This window comes from Dendropsophus ebraccatus, chromosome 3, assembly GCF_027789765.1.
Source record: "Dendropsophus ebraccatus isolate aDenEbr1 chromosome 3, aDenEbr1.pat, whole genome shotgun sequence".
NCBI lineage: Eukaryota > Metazoa > Chordata > Amphibia > Anura > Hylidae > Dendropsophus > Dendropsophus ebraccatus.
The window spans coordinates 132,570,562-132,591,714 of record NC_091456.1 but is presented as its reverse complement, the minus strand read 5'-3'; the positions used below and the strand labels follow the sequence as shown (position 1 = coordinate 132,591,714).

General features: G+C 46.3%; 1 protein-coding gene across 5 annotated transcripts in view; it reads right to left on the bottom strand.

Moving 5' to 3' along the window:
• Positions 1–21,153, bottom strand: part of MCC (MCC regulator of WNT signaling pathway) — a 232,105-nt gene that overhangs the window by 166,200 nt on the left and 44,752 nt on the right. Inside the window, exon 1 of one of the 5 annotated variants that reach the window (XM_069962704.1) lies at positions 2,257–2,569. The exons of the other annotated variants lie outside the window; for them this stretch is intronic. Coding sequence (XP_069818805.1) covers positions 2,257–2,313 — 57 coding nt within the window. The 5' untranslated portion in view covers positions 2,314–2,569. Of the gene's footprint in view, positions 1–2,256; positions 2,570–21,153 lie in introns of those variants that run through there. 5 annotated transcript variants of the gene reach the window in all.

Sequence of the window (21,153 nt, the reverse complement as noted above, 5' to 3'; positions counted from 1 at the left end):
GTGGACAGTGATCTGTATAGGATGGATGTGGTCACAGTGGACAGTGATCTGTATAGGATGGATGTGGTCACAGTGGACAGTGATCTGTATAGGATGGATGTGGTCAGTGGACAGTGATCAGTATAGGATGGATGTGGTCACAGTGATCTGTTTAGGATGGATGGATGAGTATAGGATGGATGTGGTCAGTGGACAGTGATCTGTATAGGATGGATGTGGTCACAGTGGACAGTGATCAGTATAGGATGGATGTGGTCACAGTGGACAGTGATCTGTATAGGATGGATGTGGTCACAGTGGACAGTGATCTGTATAGGATGGATGTGGTCACAGTGGACAGTGATCTGTATAGGATGGATGTGGTCACAGTGGACAGTGATCTGTATAGGATGGATGTGGTCACAGTGGACAGTGATCTGTATAGGATGGATGTGGTCACAGTGGACAGTGATCTGTATAGGATGGATGTGGTCACAGTGGACAGTGATCAGTATAGGATGGATGTGGTCACAGTGGACAGTGATCTGTATAGGCTGGATGTGGTCACAGTGGACAGTGATCTGTATAGGATGGATGTGGTCACAGTGGACAGTGATCTGTATAGGATGGATGTGGTCAGTGGACAGTGATCTGTATAGGATGGATGTGGTCCGTGGACAGTGATCAGTATAGGATGGATGTGGTCACAGTGGACAGTAATCTGTATAGGATGGATTTGGTCAGTGGACAGTGATCAGTATAGGATGGATGAGTATAGGATGCATTTGGTCAGTGATCAGTATAGGATGGATGTGGTCACAGTGGACAGTGATCAGTATAGGATGGATGAGTATAGGATGCATTTGGTCAGTGGACAGTGATCTGTATAGGATGGATGTGGTCAGTGGACAGTGATCTGTATAGGATGGATGTGGTCACAGGGGACAGTGATCTGTATAGGATGGATGTGGTCAGTGGACAGTGATCAGTATAGGATGGATGTGGTCAGTGGACAGTGATCAGTATAGGATGGATGTGGTCACAGTGATCTGTTTAGGATGGATGGATGAGTATAGGATGGATGTGGTCAGTGATCTGTATAGGATGGATGTGGTCAGTGGACAGTGATCAGTATAGGATGGATGTGGTCAGTGGACAGTGATCTGTATAGGATGGATGTGGTCAGTGATCAGTATAGGATGGATCAGTATAGGATGGATGTGGTCAGTGGACAGTGATCAGTATAGGATGGATGAGTATAGGATGGATGTGGTCAGTGGACAGTGATCTGTATAGGATGGATGTGGTCAGTGGACAGTGATCAGTATAGGATGGATCAGTATAGGATGGATGTGGTCAGTGGACAGTGATCTTTATAGGATGGATGTGGTCAGTGGACAGTGATCAGTATAGGATGGATGAGTATAGGATGGATGTGGTCAGTGGACAGTGATCAGTATAGGATGGATGTGGTCAGTGGACAGTGATCAGTATAGGATGGATGTGGTCAGTGGACAGTGATCTGTATAGGATGGATGTGGTCAGTGGACAGTGATCAGTATAGGATGGATCGGTATAGGATGGATGTGGTCAGTGGACAGTGATCAGTATAGGATGGATGTGGTCACAGTGGACAGTGATCAGTATAGGATGGATGTGGTCACAGTGGACAGTGATCAGTATAGGATGGATGTGGTCACAGTGATCTGTTTAGGATGGATGGATGAGTATAGGATGGATGTGGTCAGTGGACAGTGATCAGTATAGGATGGATGAGTATAGGATGGATGTGGTCAGTGGACAGTGATCTGTATAGGATGGAGGTGTATAGGATGGATGTGGTCAGTGGACAGTGATCTGTATAGGATGGAGGTGTATAGGATGGATGTGGTCAGTGGACAGTGATCTGTATAGGATGTAGGTGTATAGGATGGATGTGGTCAGTGGACAGTGATCTGTATAGGATGTAGGTGTATAGGATGGATGTGGTCAGTGGACAGTGATCTATATAGGATGCATTTGGTCAGGGGACAGTGATCACTATAGGATGCATTTGGTCAGTGGACAGTGATCTGTATAGGATGCATTTGGTCAGTGGACAGTGATCTATATAGGATGGATGTGGTCACAGGGGACAGTGATCACTATAGGATGCATTTGGTCAGTGGACCCAGTGTCAGACCCTCTCCCTGCAGGGGACTCTCCGTAGTGACAAGTCCCCGGACGTGCAGTGACTGATGGAGCCGCGGACAATGACCGGGCGGAGAAGTCACTCACCTCACTGATGTCCACCTGGGAGTCGTCCCCGTAGGTGAGCCCCAGGCCGGCGTTCATGGCTGCAGCCTGTGCAGTGGAGGCTTTCCCGGCAGCCACACTTCCTGCCGCTACGGCACACACATGGGAGAGCTCCGGGAGCAGCCGCACACATCCCCCGCTCCGCACCCGCACAACTTCTGCCGCCGCCGGCCGCACACATAGACCCGGCCGGGCTGAGCGGGGACAGGACGGGGCGAGCAGCCGGGCACGGCGACGGCAGCGACGGGGAAACTTTCCGCTGGCGGAGCGTGTGGCGAGTGAGAGGAGAGGCGGCTGTCTGCTGCACCGAGTAACGAGGGGCGGCGCTGGAGCGGGACACTGGGGAGGGGGCTGTGCAGGGAATACTCCTATCCTCCTCTCCTCACAGCACTCACCTCTGCAGCTCTAACTAGACTACAAGTCCCAGCATACCAAGAGCCAAAGGTCGGGGAGCACGGCTGCAATATATAGGGTACCCCACTTCTATGGACACCCAACTTTTCTATAGAATTATAAAGCACTTACCGCGAATTCACACACAGGAGATTAGTGGCAGAAACGTCTCCCTGTGACTGCTCTGCAATATCCCCATATGGATGAATGGAAAGGATGTTCAGCCCCAGGACCTTCTGTAACAAATAACCAGACGACAGGAGCGGGACTCTTGGAATATCACCCACATGCTGACAATGTTTTCTAGGTGGAAACCGCTGCGGATGTGGCGCAGACTCTCATCGTGAATGTGACCCCTCTCTGTGTAGCAGAGGGAGTCCGCACCAAAATCCTCTCTATACAGGACGAGGCTGAAGTTGGTTTCTTATTCGGCCAGTTTCTTATTCGGGGCTGAAGTTGGTTTCTTATTCGGCAGTTTCTTATTCAGAGGATTTTTCTTTTTCCTGTTTTAGCCATTATTCTTACAGAAAATGTATAATATTCATACCCTACCGTAAGTGAGGGGCCCTGAGAGGACTGGTGATAAAAATGGCCAAAAGGACCCCACGGCTGGCATAAAAATGGGCATCAAAGTTAAAACACTAAATTCTGATTTAAAAATAAAATTGACTTTGGGCCACTGATCTCACACTGATATTACACAGAGAGGGATGCCCTGCATCACATCCAAGAGAGTCCAGCCTGGCCCAAAGTGGTTCTGGGTATAAAAACTGGCATCAAAGTGGGCATGTAGGCATTTTTCATGATTTGAATAACAGGTGTTTTCAAAGGGTTAAATGAGTTTGGGCCACTGATCTCACACTGATAACACACAGAGAGGGGCTCCAGTTCTTATAATGGTCTGTATGTACAATGGAGCAAATGCCAAACTGTACCACAACGGCATCGAGGATGAAGATAAGAGACATCCCTTCATCCATGGCGTCTCCGCTGCAATAGGGACATATCAGCAGGTTAGATTACTCCCACCTCCAGGTAGTTCCCCTTTAAGGCCAGTTCACACGGAGTAAAATCGGTGGAATTTGGCAACGGAACTCTCCGCCTGCCTCTGTGACATACAGTCTGTCTATGGGAGGGATCGCGCGCCTCCGTTCTCCTCGTCTCGAGTGGAGAGACGCGGAAAACGGAGGCGCGCGATCCCTCCCATAGACAGACTGTATGTCACAGAGGCAGGCGGAGAGTTCCGTTGCCAAATTCCACCGATTTTACTCCGTGTGAACTGGCCTTAAAGGGGAACTACCTGGAGGTGGGAGTAATCTAACCTGCTGATATGTCCCTATTGCAGCGGAGACGCCATGGATGAAGGGATGTCTCTTATCTTCATCCTCAATGCCGTTGTGGTACAGTTTGGCATTTGCTCCATTGTACATACAGACCATTATAAGAACTGGAGCCCCTCTCTGTGTGTTATCAGTGTGAGATCAGTGGCCCAAACTCATTTAACCCTTTGAAAACACCTGTTACTTTTTCAAATTAGAAAAAAATGCCTGTGCCCACTTTGATGCCAGTTTTTATACCCAGAACCACTTTGGGCCAGGCTGGACTCTCTTGGATGTGATGCGGGGCATCCCTCTCTGTGTGTACGTAGTGTGAGAGCAGTGGCCCAAACTTATTTAACCCTTTAAAAACAGCAGTTACTTATTCAAATTAGGAAAAAATGCCTACGTGCCCACTTTGATGCCAGTTTTTATACCCACAACCACTTTGGGCCAGGCTGGTCTCTCTTGGATGTGATGCTGGGCATCCCTCTCTGTTTGCTATCAGTGTGAGATCAGTGGCCCAAGCTCATTTAACCCTTTGAAAACAACTGTTTCTTATTCAAATTAGGAAAAAATGCCTATGTGCCCACTTTGATGCCAGTTTTTATACCCAGAACCACTTTGGGCCAGGCTGGACTCTCTTGGATGTGATGCAGGGCATCCCTCATTGTGTGGGCAGTGTGAGATCAGTGGCCCAAACTCATTTAACCCTTTGAAAACACCTGTTACTTATTCAAATTAGGAAAAAATGACGGTCTGCCCACTTTGATGCCAGTTTTTATACCCAGAACCACTTTGGGCCAGGCTGGACTCTCTTGGATCTGATGCGGGGATCCCTCTCTGTGTATTATCAGTGTGAGATCAGTGGCCCAAACTCATTTAACCCTTTGAAAACACCTGTTACTTATTTAAATTAGGAAAAAATGCCTATGTGCCCACTTTGATGCCAGTTTTTATACCCAGAACCACTTTGGGCCAGGCTGTGACAAGGGCATGCCCACACTGTGATAAGGGCATGCCCACCCTATAAGGGAATGCCTACACTGTGATAAGGGTAATATGGGCATGCCCACACTGTGATAAGGGCATGCCCACCCTATAAGGGAATGCCTACACTGTGATAAGGGCATGCCCACACTGTGGTAAGAGCATGCCCATCCTATAAGGGCATGCCCACACTGTGATAAAGGCATGCCCACACTATAAGGGGAATGCCTACACTGTGATAAGGGCAATAAGGGCATGCCCACACTGTGATAAGAGCATGCCCATCCTATAAGGGCATGCCCACACTGATAAGGGCATACCCACACTGTGATACGGGCATGCCCACCCTATAAGGGAATGCCCACACTGTGATAAGGGTAATAAGGGCATGCCCACACTGTCATAAAGGCTTGCCCACACTGTGATAAGGACATACCCACCCTTTAAGGACATGCCCACACTGTGATAACAGTATGCCCACACTGTGATAAGAGTAATAAGGGCATGCTCACACTGTGATAAGGGCTTGCCCCCACTGTGATAAGGGAATGCCCACCCTGTGACAAGGGCTTGCCCTCACTGTGATAAGGGCATGCCCACACGATAAGGGTATGCCCACCCTTATAACAGACCCTATAATGGGGAATGGAAGATATGGACCACTGAACTAGGGATAAGTGGCTTCCTCCTTGATCAGACTTATTCCCCACCCTGTGCATAGAAGATACATTTATAGAACCAGGGAAAGACAAATGTATGATTAACATCACTTCCCCAATTTACATCTATTTCCTTCAGTTTACAGAGGAGTGATACTACTATGGTACCCAGAGATAAAAAGATCAGTGACTGATCAGAAAAACTCGAATCGGTGCAGTAGTGGGTAGAAAGAAATGGCATGTCCTGCAAAAAGCCCTTAATACTGATCACCTACATAAATTCTATTACTATGGCGGTCACCACTGACCCTCACTATAACTGGGCTGAGATCCACCCCCTCTATCCCCAACTGGAAAAATAAGAGAGTGAAACCTTAAGCTGCCCATACATCTTCACTAGCTGTCAGCCAAACAGCTCTCTCTTCCATCAACATCATATACATGAACACTCAGTTCCACCAAGCATGTGTGTTCTGGGGAAAAGAGGAGAAAGCCACTGCTAGGCAGCTCTGGCAGACGCTTATTTCTTGGAAAACAAAAGTTGTTAAAATCCAAACGGGCCCAATCATTCTGGACATCATCTGTCATGAGACTGCTATACCCCTTCATAAGAAACTAGCATTAACATAACATCTTTTCTTTACAAGGAAGAAAGGTAACAATGCAAACCATTTTCACATAGCACATATTTCTACCTTGCAAAGTAGAAGATCAGCCAATATTGCCAGCAGTTTACAATTATAGCAGTCTAGAAGGTGAACTTCTTGCCATGTCTTGCTGTTCTCTTTCTGCCTCTAGAGGGAGCACTGGGCCACTGGTTTTGTCAAACTCCAGTCTCCCTTGCAGACAGCTAAGCTGAAGTACTTGATCATCATCACTGTCTAAACATTTACAGCTTTCTGACAGTACTGAAGTAATGGGAATAAAAAGACACAAATCCGTACAGGGGGAACTGGGGGAGATAGCTGTCGGCCAAACAACTATTATCTTGAATGTCTGGCCAGTTTAGGAGTCACCTGATGTTACAAAACATCACAAAACAAATAGACAAACAAAACAGCAGCCTATTATAAAAATTATATTATAAAAACCTTAGAATTCCATTGATTGGGCCATAAGGCTTAGCCTGGTATTAACTACATGTGGCTGTGACTGGTATTGCTGTTCAGCCCAATGTAGTAGAAGCAGCCACAGGTAAACAAGCTAAACAAACACGAGGTGGGCTACTGCAATCTCGGTTAAAAAACTTGACATATTAAGGATGGCCGTGCAGCACATTATAAAGTAAATCCAGCCTTAATGGGGTATTTTTTTCAAACATAACTTTTCATATGTTCCTGCCCATGGTGAGACTAACAACTGATTCCATACAATTACCTATTTAGTCTCCTTCCCCCAGTTCTGAGCTGCTGAAATATGTGTGAGCTTTTCTCTCTGTCTCCCCCTCCTCCACCCTTCTTTCCAAGACAACTAATGTAAACAAGCCTCTGACAGGCTGAGGTCACATTGCTGATGAACTCGCTGTTATTAATCCTCCCAGCATTACAAAGGTACTACAAAGTTGCAGATAGGGACTTGTTTAAATCAGCCATCTCTGAAGGGAGGGAGGAGCAAAAAGCTCAAACACAGTTTTTTGTGTCTTCAGCAGAAAGCAGCAAGCTCAGAACTTGGGGAAGGAGACTGAATAGCTAGTAACAGGTATGGAAGGAATTTTTAGCCTCACTATGGGCAGCAACATATGAAAAGTTATGTTTGAGCAGAATACCCCCTTATGATATGGCTCCATTGATTCTAATGGAGCCGTGTCATAGAGGGGCGGGCCTGCCCACCTCCAGTGCTTAAGCCCGGGCCTGATGGTACATTCACTTTAAAGTACCACTGTAAGGTATGCGAACTATAAGGTGGTAAAACAGGTGCTAAAAGTACCCAGGATGATTTTTGCAGATTTTGCAATCTTGGAAGGTTGCATTCTCACATGCCTAGGAAAGTATGTGGCCAAAACTATGCCCAAGTGTAGTGACCAATAGCCACACAATGTTAGAAAAACACGTCTACTTTCTTCTAGAAATAGCGCCACTCTTGTCCTGTGTTTGTATGGGGTATTGCAGCATAGCACTACAAAGCTGTAATACTACACACAAAATGAGGACATGTGTGGTGCGGTTTTTAAAAAAAAAATGAAAGAAACCAAGTATATTTTTCTAATCCTAGAGAATTCCTTTAACTTTTTGTCAGTAATCCCATTAAAGTCAGCCCATAATAATTGCCTTTAGGAAGTAGACTGCATTAGACGGTGAAGCAAATGAAGCCAGTTTAGTGTCCCTTTAAATACTATTTATCTACTCCTTAACCCATAGATTTAGCAACGAACAGTTAATCTGACTATACAGTACACGGAAGGCTTTAATGGAAATGAGCCAGGATTTTGATTCCTCAAGCTAAGCATCTGTTCCAGCTCTGGCTCTACTGCAGCCTGTGCAGTCAGAAAATCACCTAACAGGCCAACAAGGGGCCAGTGGCAAGTCTGTGACTGCATTTTTCAGCACATAGCAAAATCATTCTGCTTGCTGAATAAAAAAAAAAAAAAATTTAAATGTCTGATGCAAGTGTTCTGGCTGACATGAAATACTTTGCATCGGATGTGTCAGTGATGTGGTAGCCACTTAAAGGGGTATTCCACAGACATGAGAGGGTGTTTTTAAAATGCAGCAATGGTGATCAACTGTGGTCGGTTTTTGTGTCAAAAAGCCACAAATTATTGCCGAATGATTTATCTACCTTACAAAATGTGCTTTTGGTTTCTGGTCCACCTTCTAAGATTTCTAAAACTTGTGCAACAGCATGAAATATTCTTATATTTCTGGCTGGTCTTATAGGCAACATCAAAGTCCCGGAGGAGCGATCTCCCCCACTAGACCCCAGGGAAAGGTTGCCTCCGATTAGCTAATAGCGGCGGTCCCGGGCTACATGCGGCACCCGGGAGCGCGGCTCATCAAAGCGGGGTCGCCGTGCGGCCCCGCTTTGAAGTGCTAAGGAGGACATATGACGTACGGGTACGTCATATGTTCTTAAGAGGTTAAGGACCCGTTTACATGGCCCAATATTAAGGAGCAAGCGAGTGCCAACCTGTCAGGTCAGCACTTGCTTGCTCCTCGTTCCCCGCTCGCTTTCGGTGCTATTGCACACATAGAAGATAGTGGTGGTCTGCTGCTGCTACTCCTATTGCACGTGGTGACAGCCAGCAGACCATCGCTATCTTTGTCATTCTTTTTGAACAAGTTTAAAGACAGCCTTTGAACATGAGCTGTTACACCAAACGATTAACGGACGGATAATGGCCAAATACGTCCGATAATCACTTGGTGTAATAGGGTTTTAAGAACTATCCTATATGTAACACTCTCAGAGTTTCATTCTTTGACATGTGCTGCATATTAGACAAATACACAAAAACTAATGCCGCTATTAGTATTGTTTAGAGAACTTGTACATTACCCAATGTTTATTTAAAAGGGGAAGGATTTTCACAAAAATGTGCAAAACGTTTCAAATTTAGATTGCACTTCTGAAGCCTGAACTATACATCTGCTGCCAATTTATTATTAAAGTGTACAGATGGTGCCTAATCTAGTAACAACACTTAGCCGAGTGACATTATATAAACCACAGTGCATCATATTCCCTAAGAGGAAGGACCAGGCTTCCCAGAGATCTGCTGTGTAAACGAAAGTCACCAGAGATATATTCTCCTAGTCCGTCTTGCAGCCTGATAAAATATTATGGCTGTTAATAAGAGATAAATAAAGAGAGAAAAGTGCTTCAAAATAAACATACGTCTTCCTAAATATTTACTTCTGTCACAATGTGGTGGGATAATATTATGCCTTCCCTTTGGGATAGAGTAGGGCTGTGCTGCTCATGTTTTAGGCCCCATGTACACAGCAACAGTGCCTTGAGAAAGTATTTGCCCCCCTTGAACTTTTCAACCTTTTGCCATATTTCAGGCTTCAAAAATAAAGATATATAATTTTAATGTTTTTGTGAAGAATCAAGAAGTGGGACACAATCGTGAAGTGGAACAAAATTTATTGGATCTTTTAAACTTTTCTAACAAATAAAAATCTGAAAAGTGAGGCATGCAATATTATTCAGCCCCTTTCAGTGAGGCAAACTCCCTCCAGAATTTCACTGAGGATCTCTGAATGATCCAATGTCATCTTAAATGACTGATGATGAGAAATAGAATCTACGTGTAATCACGTCTCCGTATAAATGCACCTGCTGTGTGACCAGGGAACACACTAGGCAGGTCCGAGATACTGTTGTGGAGAAGTATAAAGCCAGATCGGGATACCAAAAGATTTCTCCAAGCTTTAAAGAGGATGTACCACCCGGGCTGTGATATTGAGATATACATACCATACTGTTGGCGCTGACTTGTACAATACGCTGGCATGGAGCATTTTTTATTTAGCTGCTTGGTCGTCGTTATTTTTGCCACCAAACTAGTATGCAAATGAGGTGGGGTAAAGCACTGGAGGCGGCCTATTACCCCTTAAGGACCGGAGCAAATTTGATAAATTTGACCAGTGTCACTTTATTCATTAATAACTTCGGGATGCTTTTACCTATCTGGCTGATTCTGAGATTGTTTTCTCGTGACATATTGTACTTCATATTTCTTGTAAATTGGAGTCGATACTTATAACGAATCTTTATGAAAAAAACCAAATTAGCGTGAAAAATTGTGAAAAAATGCATTTTTCCAACTTTAAAACTTTTCTTCTTATACAGAAAGTGGTTATGCCACATAAATTATATATTAAATAGCATTAGCAACATGTCTACTCTATGTTGGCGGCATTTATTAAACTATATTTCATTATTTTTAGACAATAGAAAGCTTAAAACATTAGCAGCAAATTTCCAAATTTTCAGTAAAATTTCAAAATCGGATATTTTTAGGGACCTGTTCAGGTTTAAAGTGTATTTGAGGGGATTGTATGTTAGAAAGCCCCACGAAGCACCCCATTTCAGAAACTGCACCCCCTAAACTCTGCAAAAGCACATCCAGAAAGTTTTTTTAACCCTTTAGGGGAGTCACAGAAATAAAAGCTAATTGTGTAAGAAATTTGAAAATTTTAATTTTCTGTGCAGAGATTTTATTGTAATCCAATATTTTTCATAATTATAAACTTATTACCAGAGAAATGCACCCCAATATTTATTGCCCCGTTTCTGCAGTTTATAGAAATACCAGATATGTGGCCCTATTGCGCTATTTGACGCAACCACAAGCCTCAGATATAAAGGAGCGCCTAGTGAATTTCAATGGCTCCGTTATATTTGGTCATTTCTGACTGTACCACTTCAGGTTGGCAGAGGCTCTGGGGTGCCAAAACCTAAAAAACACCCCTAAAGGGACACCATTTAGAAAACTACACCCCTCAAGGAATGTAACAAGGGGTGCAGTGAGCATCTGGACCCCACAGGTGCTTCACAGATTTTCCGAACAATATGGCGTAAAAAAAAGACAAAAGTATTGTTTACACTAAAACGTTGTTCTAGCCTTCAATTTTTCATTTTCATAAAGGGATAAAAGGAAAAAAAAAACACAAAACATGTAGCGCAGTTTCTCCCGAGTACAGAAATACCCCACATGTGGACATAAAATGCCAAGCGGGCGCAGGACGAGCCTCCAAAGGGAAGGAGCGCCAATTGGCTTTTGGAAGCTGGATTTCACTGGAATGGATTTCAAGGGCCATGTCGCATTTACAGAGCCCTCGTGCTGCCAAGACACTGGAAACCCCCCACAAGTGACCCCATTCTGGAAACTACACCCCTCAAGGACTCTAACAAGGGGTGCAGTGAGGATATGGACCCCACTGGTGACGGGAACAAATGTGGAAAAATGTGACGTGAAAGTGAAAATTTTCATTTTTTCACTTTCACGGCACAAAAGTGCCCGTCATCAAGGGGTCCATATCCTCATTGCACCCCTTGTTAGATTCCTTAAGGGGTGTAGTTTCCAGAATGGGGTCACTTGTGGGGGGTTTCCAGTGTTTTGGCAGCACGAGGGCTCTGTAAATGCGACATGGTGTTCATCATCCATTCTAGCCAAATCCAACCTCTAAAAACCAAATGGCGCTCCTTCCCTTCGGAGGCTTGCCCTGCGCCCACATGGCGCTTTATGTCCACATGTGGGGTATTTACGGACTCAGGGGGAATTGTTCTACACATTTTGTGTGTTTTTTTTCTCTTTTAACCCCTTGTGAAAATGATAAATTCAAGGCTAGACCAATAGTGTAAAAAATTTAATATTTCATTTTCACGCCACATTGTTCCACATTTTTGCCCGTCACCAGTGGGGTCCATATGCTCACTACACCCCTTACATTCCCTGAGGGGTGTAGTTTCCATAATGGGGTCACTTGTGGGGGGTTTCAACTGTCTTTGCAACACAGGGGCCTTTTAAATGCAACATTGTCCCTCGAAATCCATTCCAGCCAAATCCAGCCTCAAAAAACCAAATGGCGCTCCTTCTCTTTGGAGGCTTACCCTGCACCCGCATGGTGCTTTATGTCCACATGTGGGGTATTTCCGTACTCAGGGGAAATTGCTATACACATTGTGTTTTTTTTTTATCTTTTAGCCCCTTGTGAAAATGAAAAAATCAAGACAAGATCAATTTAGAGTAAAAATAAAAAAAAAATTACACTGAATGTTGGTCTAGCCTTGATTTTTTTTTCCATTTCCACAAGGGGTTAAAAAAGAAAATAAAAGCAAAACGTGTAGGGTAATTTCCCCTGAATACGAAAATACCCCACATGTGGACATAATATGCCATATGGGCACAGGGCAAGCCACCAAAGGGACAGAGCGCCATTTAGAGGCTGGAATGGAGGATGGAGGCCATGTCGCAATTACAAAGCTCCTGTGCTGCCAGGACAGTAGAAACCCCCCACAAGTGACCCCATTTTAGAAACTACACCCCATAAGGAATCTAACAAGGGGTGCAGTGCGCATATGGACCCCACTGGTGACGGGCACATATGTAGAACATGTGCCGTGAAAAAAAAACAAAAAAACATTTTTTTCATTTTCACGTCCCAAATGTGGCCGTCACTAGGGGGCCATATACCCGCTGCCCCCTTGTTAGATTCCTTATGGGGTGTAGTTTCCAGAATGGGGTCACTTGTGGGGGGTTTCTACTGTCCTGGCCGCACAGAGGCTTTGTAATTGCATCATGGCATCCTCTAATGGGAATGGCGGCCATACCTATTTAGGGTGGGTTCAGACTGCGTTTTTTGCAATCCGTTTAACGGATCAGTTTTTTTTAACGGTCAAAAAAGTAGTGTCAACAGTACTTTATTGTGCGTAAAAAAAACGCATCCGTTTTGATCCGTTTTTTTTAATAATGGAAGTCAATGGAAAAACGGATCAAAAACGGATGCACACAAATGCATCAGTTTTTTGCAATCCGTTTTTTGCAAAAAACGGATCAGTTAAACGGATGCTGAAAACGCAGTGTGAACCTAGCCTTAGCTGGGGAAAAGGGACAATTCTAATTTATTTGGGGGTATTAGGCCAATTATTAGTTTATAAGGTTGAAAAGGACAGATGTCCATCAAATTCAACCTGTGTTGATCCAGAGGAAGGCAAAAATCCCTCGTAAGGCAGACGACAGTAGCCTCATCACAGGGGAAAAATTCCTTCCCGACTCCATAATGGCAATCAGAATAATCCCTGGATCAACGTGACCCCTGAAATAGGAATAAGGGACAGAATTTAGAATATGTGGAACCCCAATGACGTGTGGTGCGCCTTGAAGCGATCCAGTATGCAGAGGCCGGCCAGGGTGATCAGGACAGGTGTCACACTGGAAAATGGCGTCCTTCCTGATCCCCCTGTTACGCCACACTCTGCACTTCTTCTGGGGTCTCCTGTTTTCCAGTGTGGGGGACGTCACCTGGAAAATGTTGTCCTGGTGTGATACGGGGTCCTTCATATCCAGAAGCTCTGGGTCCGCTCCATGGCTGCTAAATATTAGTGCTCTATTACTACTTCTGATATTTTTGGATCGTTCTGCCAGCTACAGTAGCTCGGGCAGCGAGGGACCGGAAGAGGGGGTGCTGGTATAAAAGTTATCCCCGTACAGGTGGTGGTGACCTTTATCCAGCAGCGGGAAGATCAGTTCCCAAACGATCTTCCCACTAACTCCGAGGATGGGGGGCATCTGGGGGCTGGATTCGGGTGTCCCTTCCTTCATACACTCTAAGGGTACGTGCACACTGCGGAATGGCGAAGGATAACCCTTTGTGCATTCCGCAGCTGGCACCCACCGGCGGACTGATGCGGGTGCGCGTCTCCGTCCGTGTCATAGACTCCATTCTATGCACGGGCGGATTCCGCTCTCCGTCCAATGTGTTCATTCTTTGGACGGACGATGGAATCCGCCCGTGCATAACATGGAGTCTATGACACGGATGGAGACACGCGCCTGCATCAGTCCGCCGGTGGGTGCCAGCTGCGGAATGCACAAAGGGTTATCCTTCGCCATTCCGCAGTGTGCACGTACCCTAAATCTGTAAGTGTACCCTGAGGTACTCTCACAGAGTTTGTAGAATTTCACGCCATACCGTGATCTCTTATTGGGACGGTACTGGCGGAAAAGAAGTGTCTGGGAGGCAGCGTACTAGGGCTGGGCGATATGGCCAAAAAATAAAATCTCGATTTTTAAAAAATTTTGGCCGATTCTCGATTTAAATCTCGATTTTTTTGTTTTTGCTAAATAAATAGGACATTTTTCTCCCTGCAGCATCAGATACGATTTTATTGACGTTTGAGACAACTATATTGTTTCCCAGTGTAACAGTGCTCCTCCTGTGCCCCCATGTAGTAGACAAACACATTGTGTGCCCCATATAAGTAGTTTTCCCAAATATGTGCCCTATGTACTCTGTGCCCCCATATAGTATAGGCGATCTTCTTTGTGCCTTCATCTAGGTAGGGAGTAGTAGTGAGGGTATAGTGGATAAGGGGTGTAATAGTACAGGTAAAGATGAGGAGTGTGGTAGTAGTACAGGTATAGATGATGGGTGTAGTAGTACTACTGAGGGGGTATGGGGTGGACTGGGGGTCACTGAGTGGGTATGGGGCAGGCTGGGGGTCACTGAGGGGTATGAGGCAGGCTGGGGGTCACTGAGGGGTATGAAGCAGGCTAAGGGTCACTGAGGGGTATGGGGCAGGCTGGGGGTCACTGAGGGGTATGAGGCAGGCTGGGGGTCACTGAGGGGTATGAGGCAGGCTGGGGGTCACTGAGGGGTATGGGGCAGGCTGGGGGTCACTGAGGGGTATGGGGCAGGCTAAGGGTCACTGAGGGGTATGGGGCAGGCTAAGGGTCACTGAGGGGTATGGGGCAGGCTGGGGGTCACTGAGGGGTATGAGGCAGGCTGGGGGTCACTGAGGGGTATGGGGCAGGCTGGGGGTCACTGAGGGGTATGGGGCAGGCTGGGGGTCACTGAGGGATATGAAGCCGGCTGGGGGTCACTCAGGGGTATGGGGCAGCTGAGGGGACACTGAGGGGGTATGGGGCAGCTGAGGGGGTATGGGGCAGCTGAGGGGACACTGAGGGGGTATGGGGCAGCTGAGGGGACACTGAGGGGGTATGGGGCAGCTGAGGGGACACTGAGGGGGTATGGGGCAGCTGAGGGGACACTGAGGGGGTATGGGGCAGCTGAGGGGGACTAGGCAGGCGTGGTAAAGTGTCAGGACTGCGCGGTGAGGTGCAGGGCCGGCAGTCAGGAGAGATGTGGTACCGGCGGCTCCAGCCTCTTCACAGAGCCGCGGCTGACCTCTCCCGCCCCTTACACGTTAGTGCCGCGCTGAGCTGCGTCCCGCTCTCTTACTGTCACACGTGCAGGTCCTGTTCTGTGGAGGAGGCGGCAGGGATCGCAGCAGAAGGAGAGAACGTCGCTGCGGGTCCTGGAGCTGTACAGCGGGCAGCGACGTTCTCTCCTTCTGCTGCGATCCCTGCCGCCTCCTCCACAGAACAGGACCTGCACGTGTGACAGGAAGAGAGCGGGACGCAGCTCAGCGCGGCACTAACGTGTAAGGGGCGGGAGAGGTCAGCCGCGGCTCTGTGAAGAGGCTGGAGCCGCCGATACCACATCTCTCCTGACCGCCGGCCCTGCACCTCACCGCGCCGTCCTGCAACTCTCTCCGGACCCGACACTTTACCGCGCCGCCCGCAATGATTTTTTGTGAAAATCGAATTTACGATTTTCACAAAAAATCAAATCGATTCTAACTGTCTGGGCGATTAATCGAATTAATTCGATTAATCGCCCAGCCCTACAGCGTACGCTATGCTACCACCAGATACGTCATTGGATGATGAGGATGAGGATGAATGGAGGAACGAAGGATCCCCCCATTCATCCTCACTGGCTGTTTCAGTGTCGGAGGCAATAATAACGTATGCGTCCGATACCGAAAACTTGCCGGGGGCCACTTTTATATAGGGATTGGTATATGGGGTATGTAGTGGTGTAGTGTCAAACTTTATTCAATGTAGTGTAGTGTGGTTTAATGTAGTGTTTTTTACGTGTTTTTTTACAGTAAGTATAAAAAAAAAAAAAAACCCTACGCCAAAAATGGTGTTGCTGATTAGCAGCGCACTTTCGTGCGATGCTGATCAACACTCAGCGGCGATAGGGTGCGAAAAATAGAAGAAAAAAAATTTGGAAAAAAACTAAAAACTTTTACTACATGCTGAACATCCCTATAGTGGCTGATACGTGTATTACACTTATCAGCCGCTAGAGGGCAGCAGAGCGAAAAATCCGGAAAAAGACGACGCTGGAGCCGAAAAAAATCCGAAAAAAGACGACGCTGGAGCCGGAAAAAGCCGAACGGGACGTCACGGAAGAAGCCAAAGACCCGACGAGAAGAAGAGGACGCCGGGAACCCGGAAGACGCCGATCAGGACCCCGGAACAGGTGAGTAATGTACAAATACCTGCTCTGGACCCCTCAGCTACCTAGCTGAGGGGTCCAGAGCAGGTATTTATTACTTGTGGGGACTTTGATCGCCGGGAACGGGGGCGGTGGTACCGTGACCACCATTACTTTTTACAGTAATGGCGGTCGGTGCAGTCTTCGGACAGCACCGACCGCCAATTTTTCCGGGTCAACGGGTCACCGATGGCCCGGAAAGGTTCCGATCGCCGCTATGGGCTGATCAGCCAATAGCGGCGATCGTCGGCATGGGGAGGGTTAACAACCCCCATGCCGACAGGGAGAGATGGCCTGCTATGTATTATAGCAGGCTCTCTTCCCCGATCGGGACCCGGACGGCTGCGGCGCCCTCCTAAAGGACCCGCGTACCGGTACGTCATGGGTCCTTAAGTGACAGTGATCCATGACGTACCGGTACGTCATGGGTCCTTAAGAGGTTAAAATTCATCTCCTCCCACTGCCCGTGACGTGCGCCGCTTCCTCGAATTATGCACACCTTCTATGCTAATCTGGCAGGTCCTACAGTGTGCCGCACAGCCAGTCTCCTGTTTTCGGCCCGGTCACTCTGTCATCATCCCGAGTGCGGGCATCAGAGCGGGATATGAGTCCTATTGTACCCCGTTCTTAAATCCGCATAGCATAGGAGGTGTGCATAATACGAGGAAGCTGCGCAAGTCACGGACAGTGGAAGGAGAAATTTGAGTAGCTCACTTTCATACCCGTTCGGCTGCAAAAATAACAGCGACCAAGCAGCTAATTGAAAAATGCTCCACGCCAGCGTATTGTACATGTCAGCGCCAACAGTATGGTACGTATATGTCAATATCACAGCCTGGGTGGTACATCCTCTTTAAGCGTCTCAAGGAGCACTGTGCAAGCGATCATATTGAAATGGAAGGAGTATCAGACCACTGCAATATGTTTGGCGTAAAGGCAACATAGCTCATCACCCTGAACACCCCATCCCCACTGTCAGACATGGTGGTGGCTGCACCATGGCTTGGGCCTGCTTTTCTTCAGCAGGGACAGGGAAGATGGTTAAAATTGATGGGAAGACGGAGCCAAATACAGGAGCATTCTGGAAGAAAACCTGCTGGAGTCTGCAAAAGACCTGAGACTGGGACAGAGATTTATCTTCCAACAAGACAATGATCCAAAACATAAAGCAAAATCTACAATGAAATGTTTCACAAATAAAGGTATCAAGGTGTTAGAATGGCCAAGTCACAGTCCAGACCTCAATCCAATCGGGAGTCTGTGGAAAGAGCTGAAAACTGCTGTTCACAAACCCTCTCCATCCAACCTCACTGAGCTCCAGCTGTTCTGCAAGGAAGAATGGGCAAGAATTTCAGTCTCTCCATGTGCAAAACTGATAGACACATACCCCAAGCAATTTGCAGCTGGAATCGCAGCAAAATTTGTATTAACGCAAGGGGGCCGACTAACTTTGCCCGCTCAATTTTTCAGTTTGTTAAAAGTTTAAAAGATCCAATAAATTTAGTTTCACTTCATGTTGACTCTTCACAAAAAAATTTAAATTTATATCTTTATGTTTGAAGCCTGAAATGTGGCAAAAGGTTAAAAAGTTCAAGTGGGCCAAATACTTTCCCAAGGCACAGTATATTTCACCTTTTAGACCAAGCTTAATATTTATGAATCCAACAGAAGAAGTGGTTGCAGCAAAATTCCTTAAAATCCTTCCATTAAAATTAACGGGTATAATATGTGGAAAAAATGTAAACGTCCGCAATGCAATGCATGTTCACCTGCTCCGGCTTCACCCAGGAATCAGTGCTCATGCTTATAGTCACAAATTCAGACTATCACTCTGGGACTAGAGAACGAGCTCATTAGCGCCCTCTGGTGTGACTATTTACATCGGAGAACCAGAAAGACATTTAAAAAGTCACTGTCGTATTTTTTTTTTTGCAGAAATCAATAGTCCAGGCGATTTTAAGAAACTTTGTAATTGGGTTTATCAGCCAAATCTGCCATTATCTGCATGTAAAAAGCCTTTTCCCAGGTCCTCCCCTCCTTACTCTTTTCCATCCACTGCAAAAAATCTGAAAATTGTGACTTGTTGCATGAGTCGTACCCTGTCTGCTCTAGGGAGAGAGGAGAGGGGAGGGGGAGGAGGAAGGAGGGAGTTAGCCGGCAGCAGAAAGCAGATAACAGAGGATTACAGGCTGGGTGACAGCTGTAATCTGAGCTCAGACAGGTCAGTGGTGACTGTCCCAGGAGATAACAGGTGAGGTATTTGTAGATTAACTCTTTGTTGTCCTGTTTTGGTCTTTTCTTTAGCTCTCTCCATAGGAGAACAATGAAGACAGGGGGGAGAGCTTCAAACTGCTTTTTCATGATAAAAATGCATTTTTTGGCTAATAAACCTAATTACAATGTTTCTTAAAATTGCCTGGACTATTGATTTCTGCAAAAAAAAAATCACGACAGTGACACTTCAATTCAATATACAGTGGTGCTTTGGATTACGAGCATAATTCGTTTCCGGGACTGTGCTTGTAATCCAAATCCACTCTTAAACCAAAGCAAATTTTCCCATAAGAAATCACTTATTTGCAGACAATTGGTTCCACACCCCAAAAATAATGATTTATTATTCTGAATAACATGTAAAACAGATGAAAGAAACATTCAGAAACAGCAGAATATGTGATATTATAAGTTACTGTACAGTAATGGAGAGGGTGGGAAACACAAGGACTGACAGACTGCAGGGAGCATGGAGGAATGAGCAGGGCAGATGTGAGCACATACATGCAGCACTCTCTGTCGGGGGAGAGAGGGGTTACAGATATGGAGAGATTACCTCCACAGTCCTGTCCCCTAATGCAAGCCCCAGCCTGAAGTGTATCTGTTATGATTTGGAAGGTGATGGAGACTTCCATGGTGGAAGTACAGTGCTGTAGACCTCGCTATGCAAGCCATGCCCCTCCTCCACTCCCCCTCCCACCCAGTACAGGGAGCTCTTAAACCAAAATTATCTTAAACCAAGTTACTCTTAAACCAAGGTACCATTGTATATACAAAAGGTAATTCCTATAATTTAGACTAGTTGGAAAACTTGACCCTAAATTTAGTATCTAAAATGCTTCTCTATTGTGCATTTTCCTTTCCCAATCACTACCTTTGTTATTGTAAACCTTCTCTATGGCAAAGAAAGAAAAGAACTTAAATTGGTAATCCACTTTAACATAACTTTTGATATGCTGCACCCATGGTCAGACTAACAATTAATTCCATACTTGTTATTATCTACTCAGTCTCGTTCCCTCAGTTCTGAGACGCTGCTTTCTGCTGAAAACACAAAAATCTGTGTGTGAGCCTCTCTCTCTCTCTCTGTCTCCCCCTCCTCCCATCTCCCTTCTGAGACGGCTGATGTAAACAAGTCCCTGAATAGCTTTATCTGCAACACTGTAGCTTCTATGTAATGCTGGGAGGGTTATTCTGAGGTCAAGTTACTAATGAACTCACTGTGATTAACCTTCCCAGCATTACAAAGAAGCTACAAAGTTGCAGATGATGGGTCGGGCGGGCTCTTCCCTCTGTTCTCAGGTGACAGATTCTCTTTGAGGGTGGATTCACACATAGTTTTGCAGTGAAATCTGCTGTGGTACTGATTTCTATTAAAAAATTAACTACTTCGCTCCCGACACTATGCTTGCCTGTCTGCGCACTACCACATGCTTTTCTGGGTCCCTGCTCTAGGTTCTAGCAGCTAAATGGGTTCTGTGTACGCCCAGAAGGCGCAAGGCGCACATAGGCTTCAAGAAAGTGGCGCCGGCACCCTCCCACACTCGGATTAGTGTCGGTACTGCGCACTTCTCTTACGTACCCCAAGGGTAGCTTCGCACGTACCGGATCCGCAGCGGATTTCACGCTGTGATTTTCATTCCGCTGCCAGTATGTGACCCGGCCTCTTTTACTCCCCGCATCCCGCTGCCACGCCCCGGAGCATACATTACCTGCTCAGCGCCGCGGCTGTGTGAGGCTCCCGATGGTCCCCATCAGCCAATCAGTCAACGGCAGCACTGATTGGCTGATGGGGAGCGAGGGGAGCCGGGAGCCTCACACACAGCCGCGGAGCCAAGCAGGTAATGTATGCTGCGGGGGGGGGGGGGGGGGGGGGTTAAGGGGCCGGGTCACATATCCGCTGTGGAAGTGACCCCATAGACCTTCACTATACCAGAATCCGCAGCAGATTTCACTGCAAACTTGCAGCGTGAAATCCGCTTCGGATCTGGCACGTGTGAAGCTACCCTAAAAGTAAATGCACATTTATAGATCTGATCCAGAAATTTGCTGCAGGAAATCTGCAGCTAAATTTCCAAAGCATCATGTGGATTTAAAAATAGTGGAGAGAATGGTGCCAATTTGGTGTGGATTTTATCTTGTCCATCTACTTTAATGGAAAAATCCATGGCAATCACTTTGGGCTAAAAAAAAAAAATCTATACTGCAAGTCCAGTTCTGTTTGTATCTGTG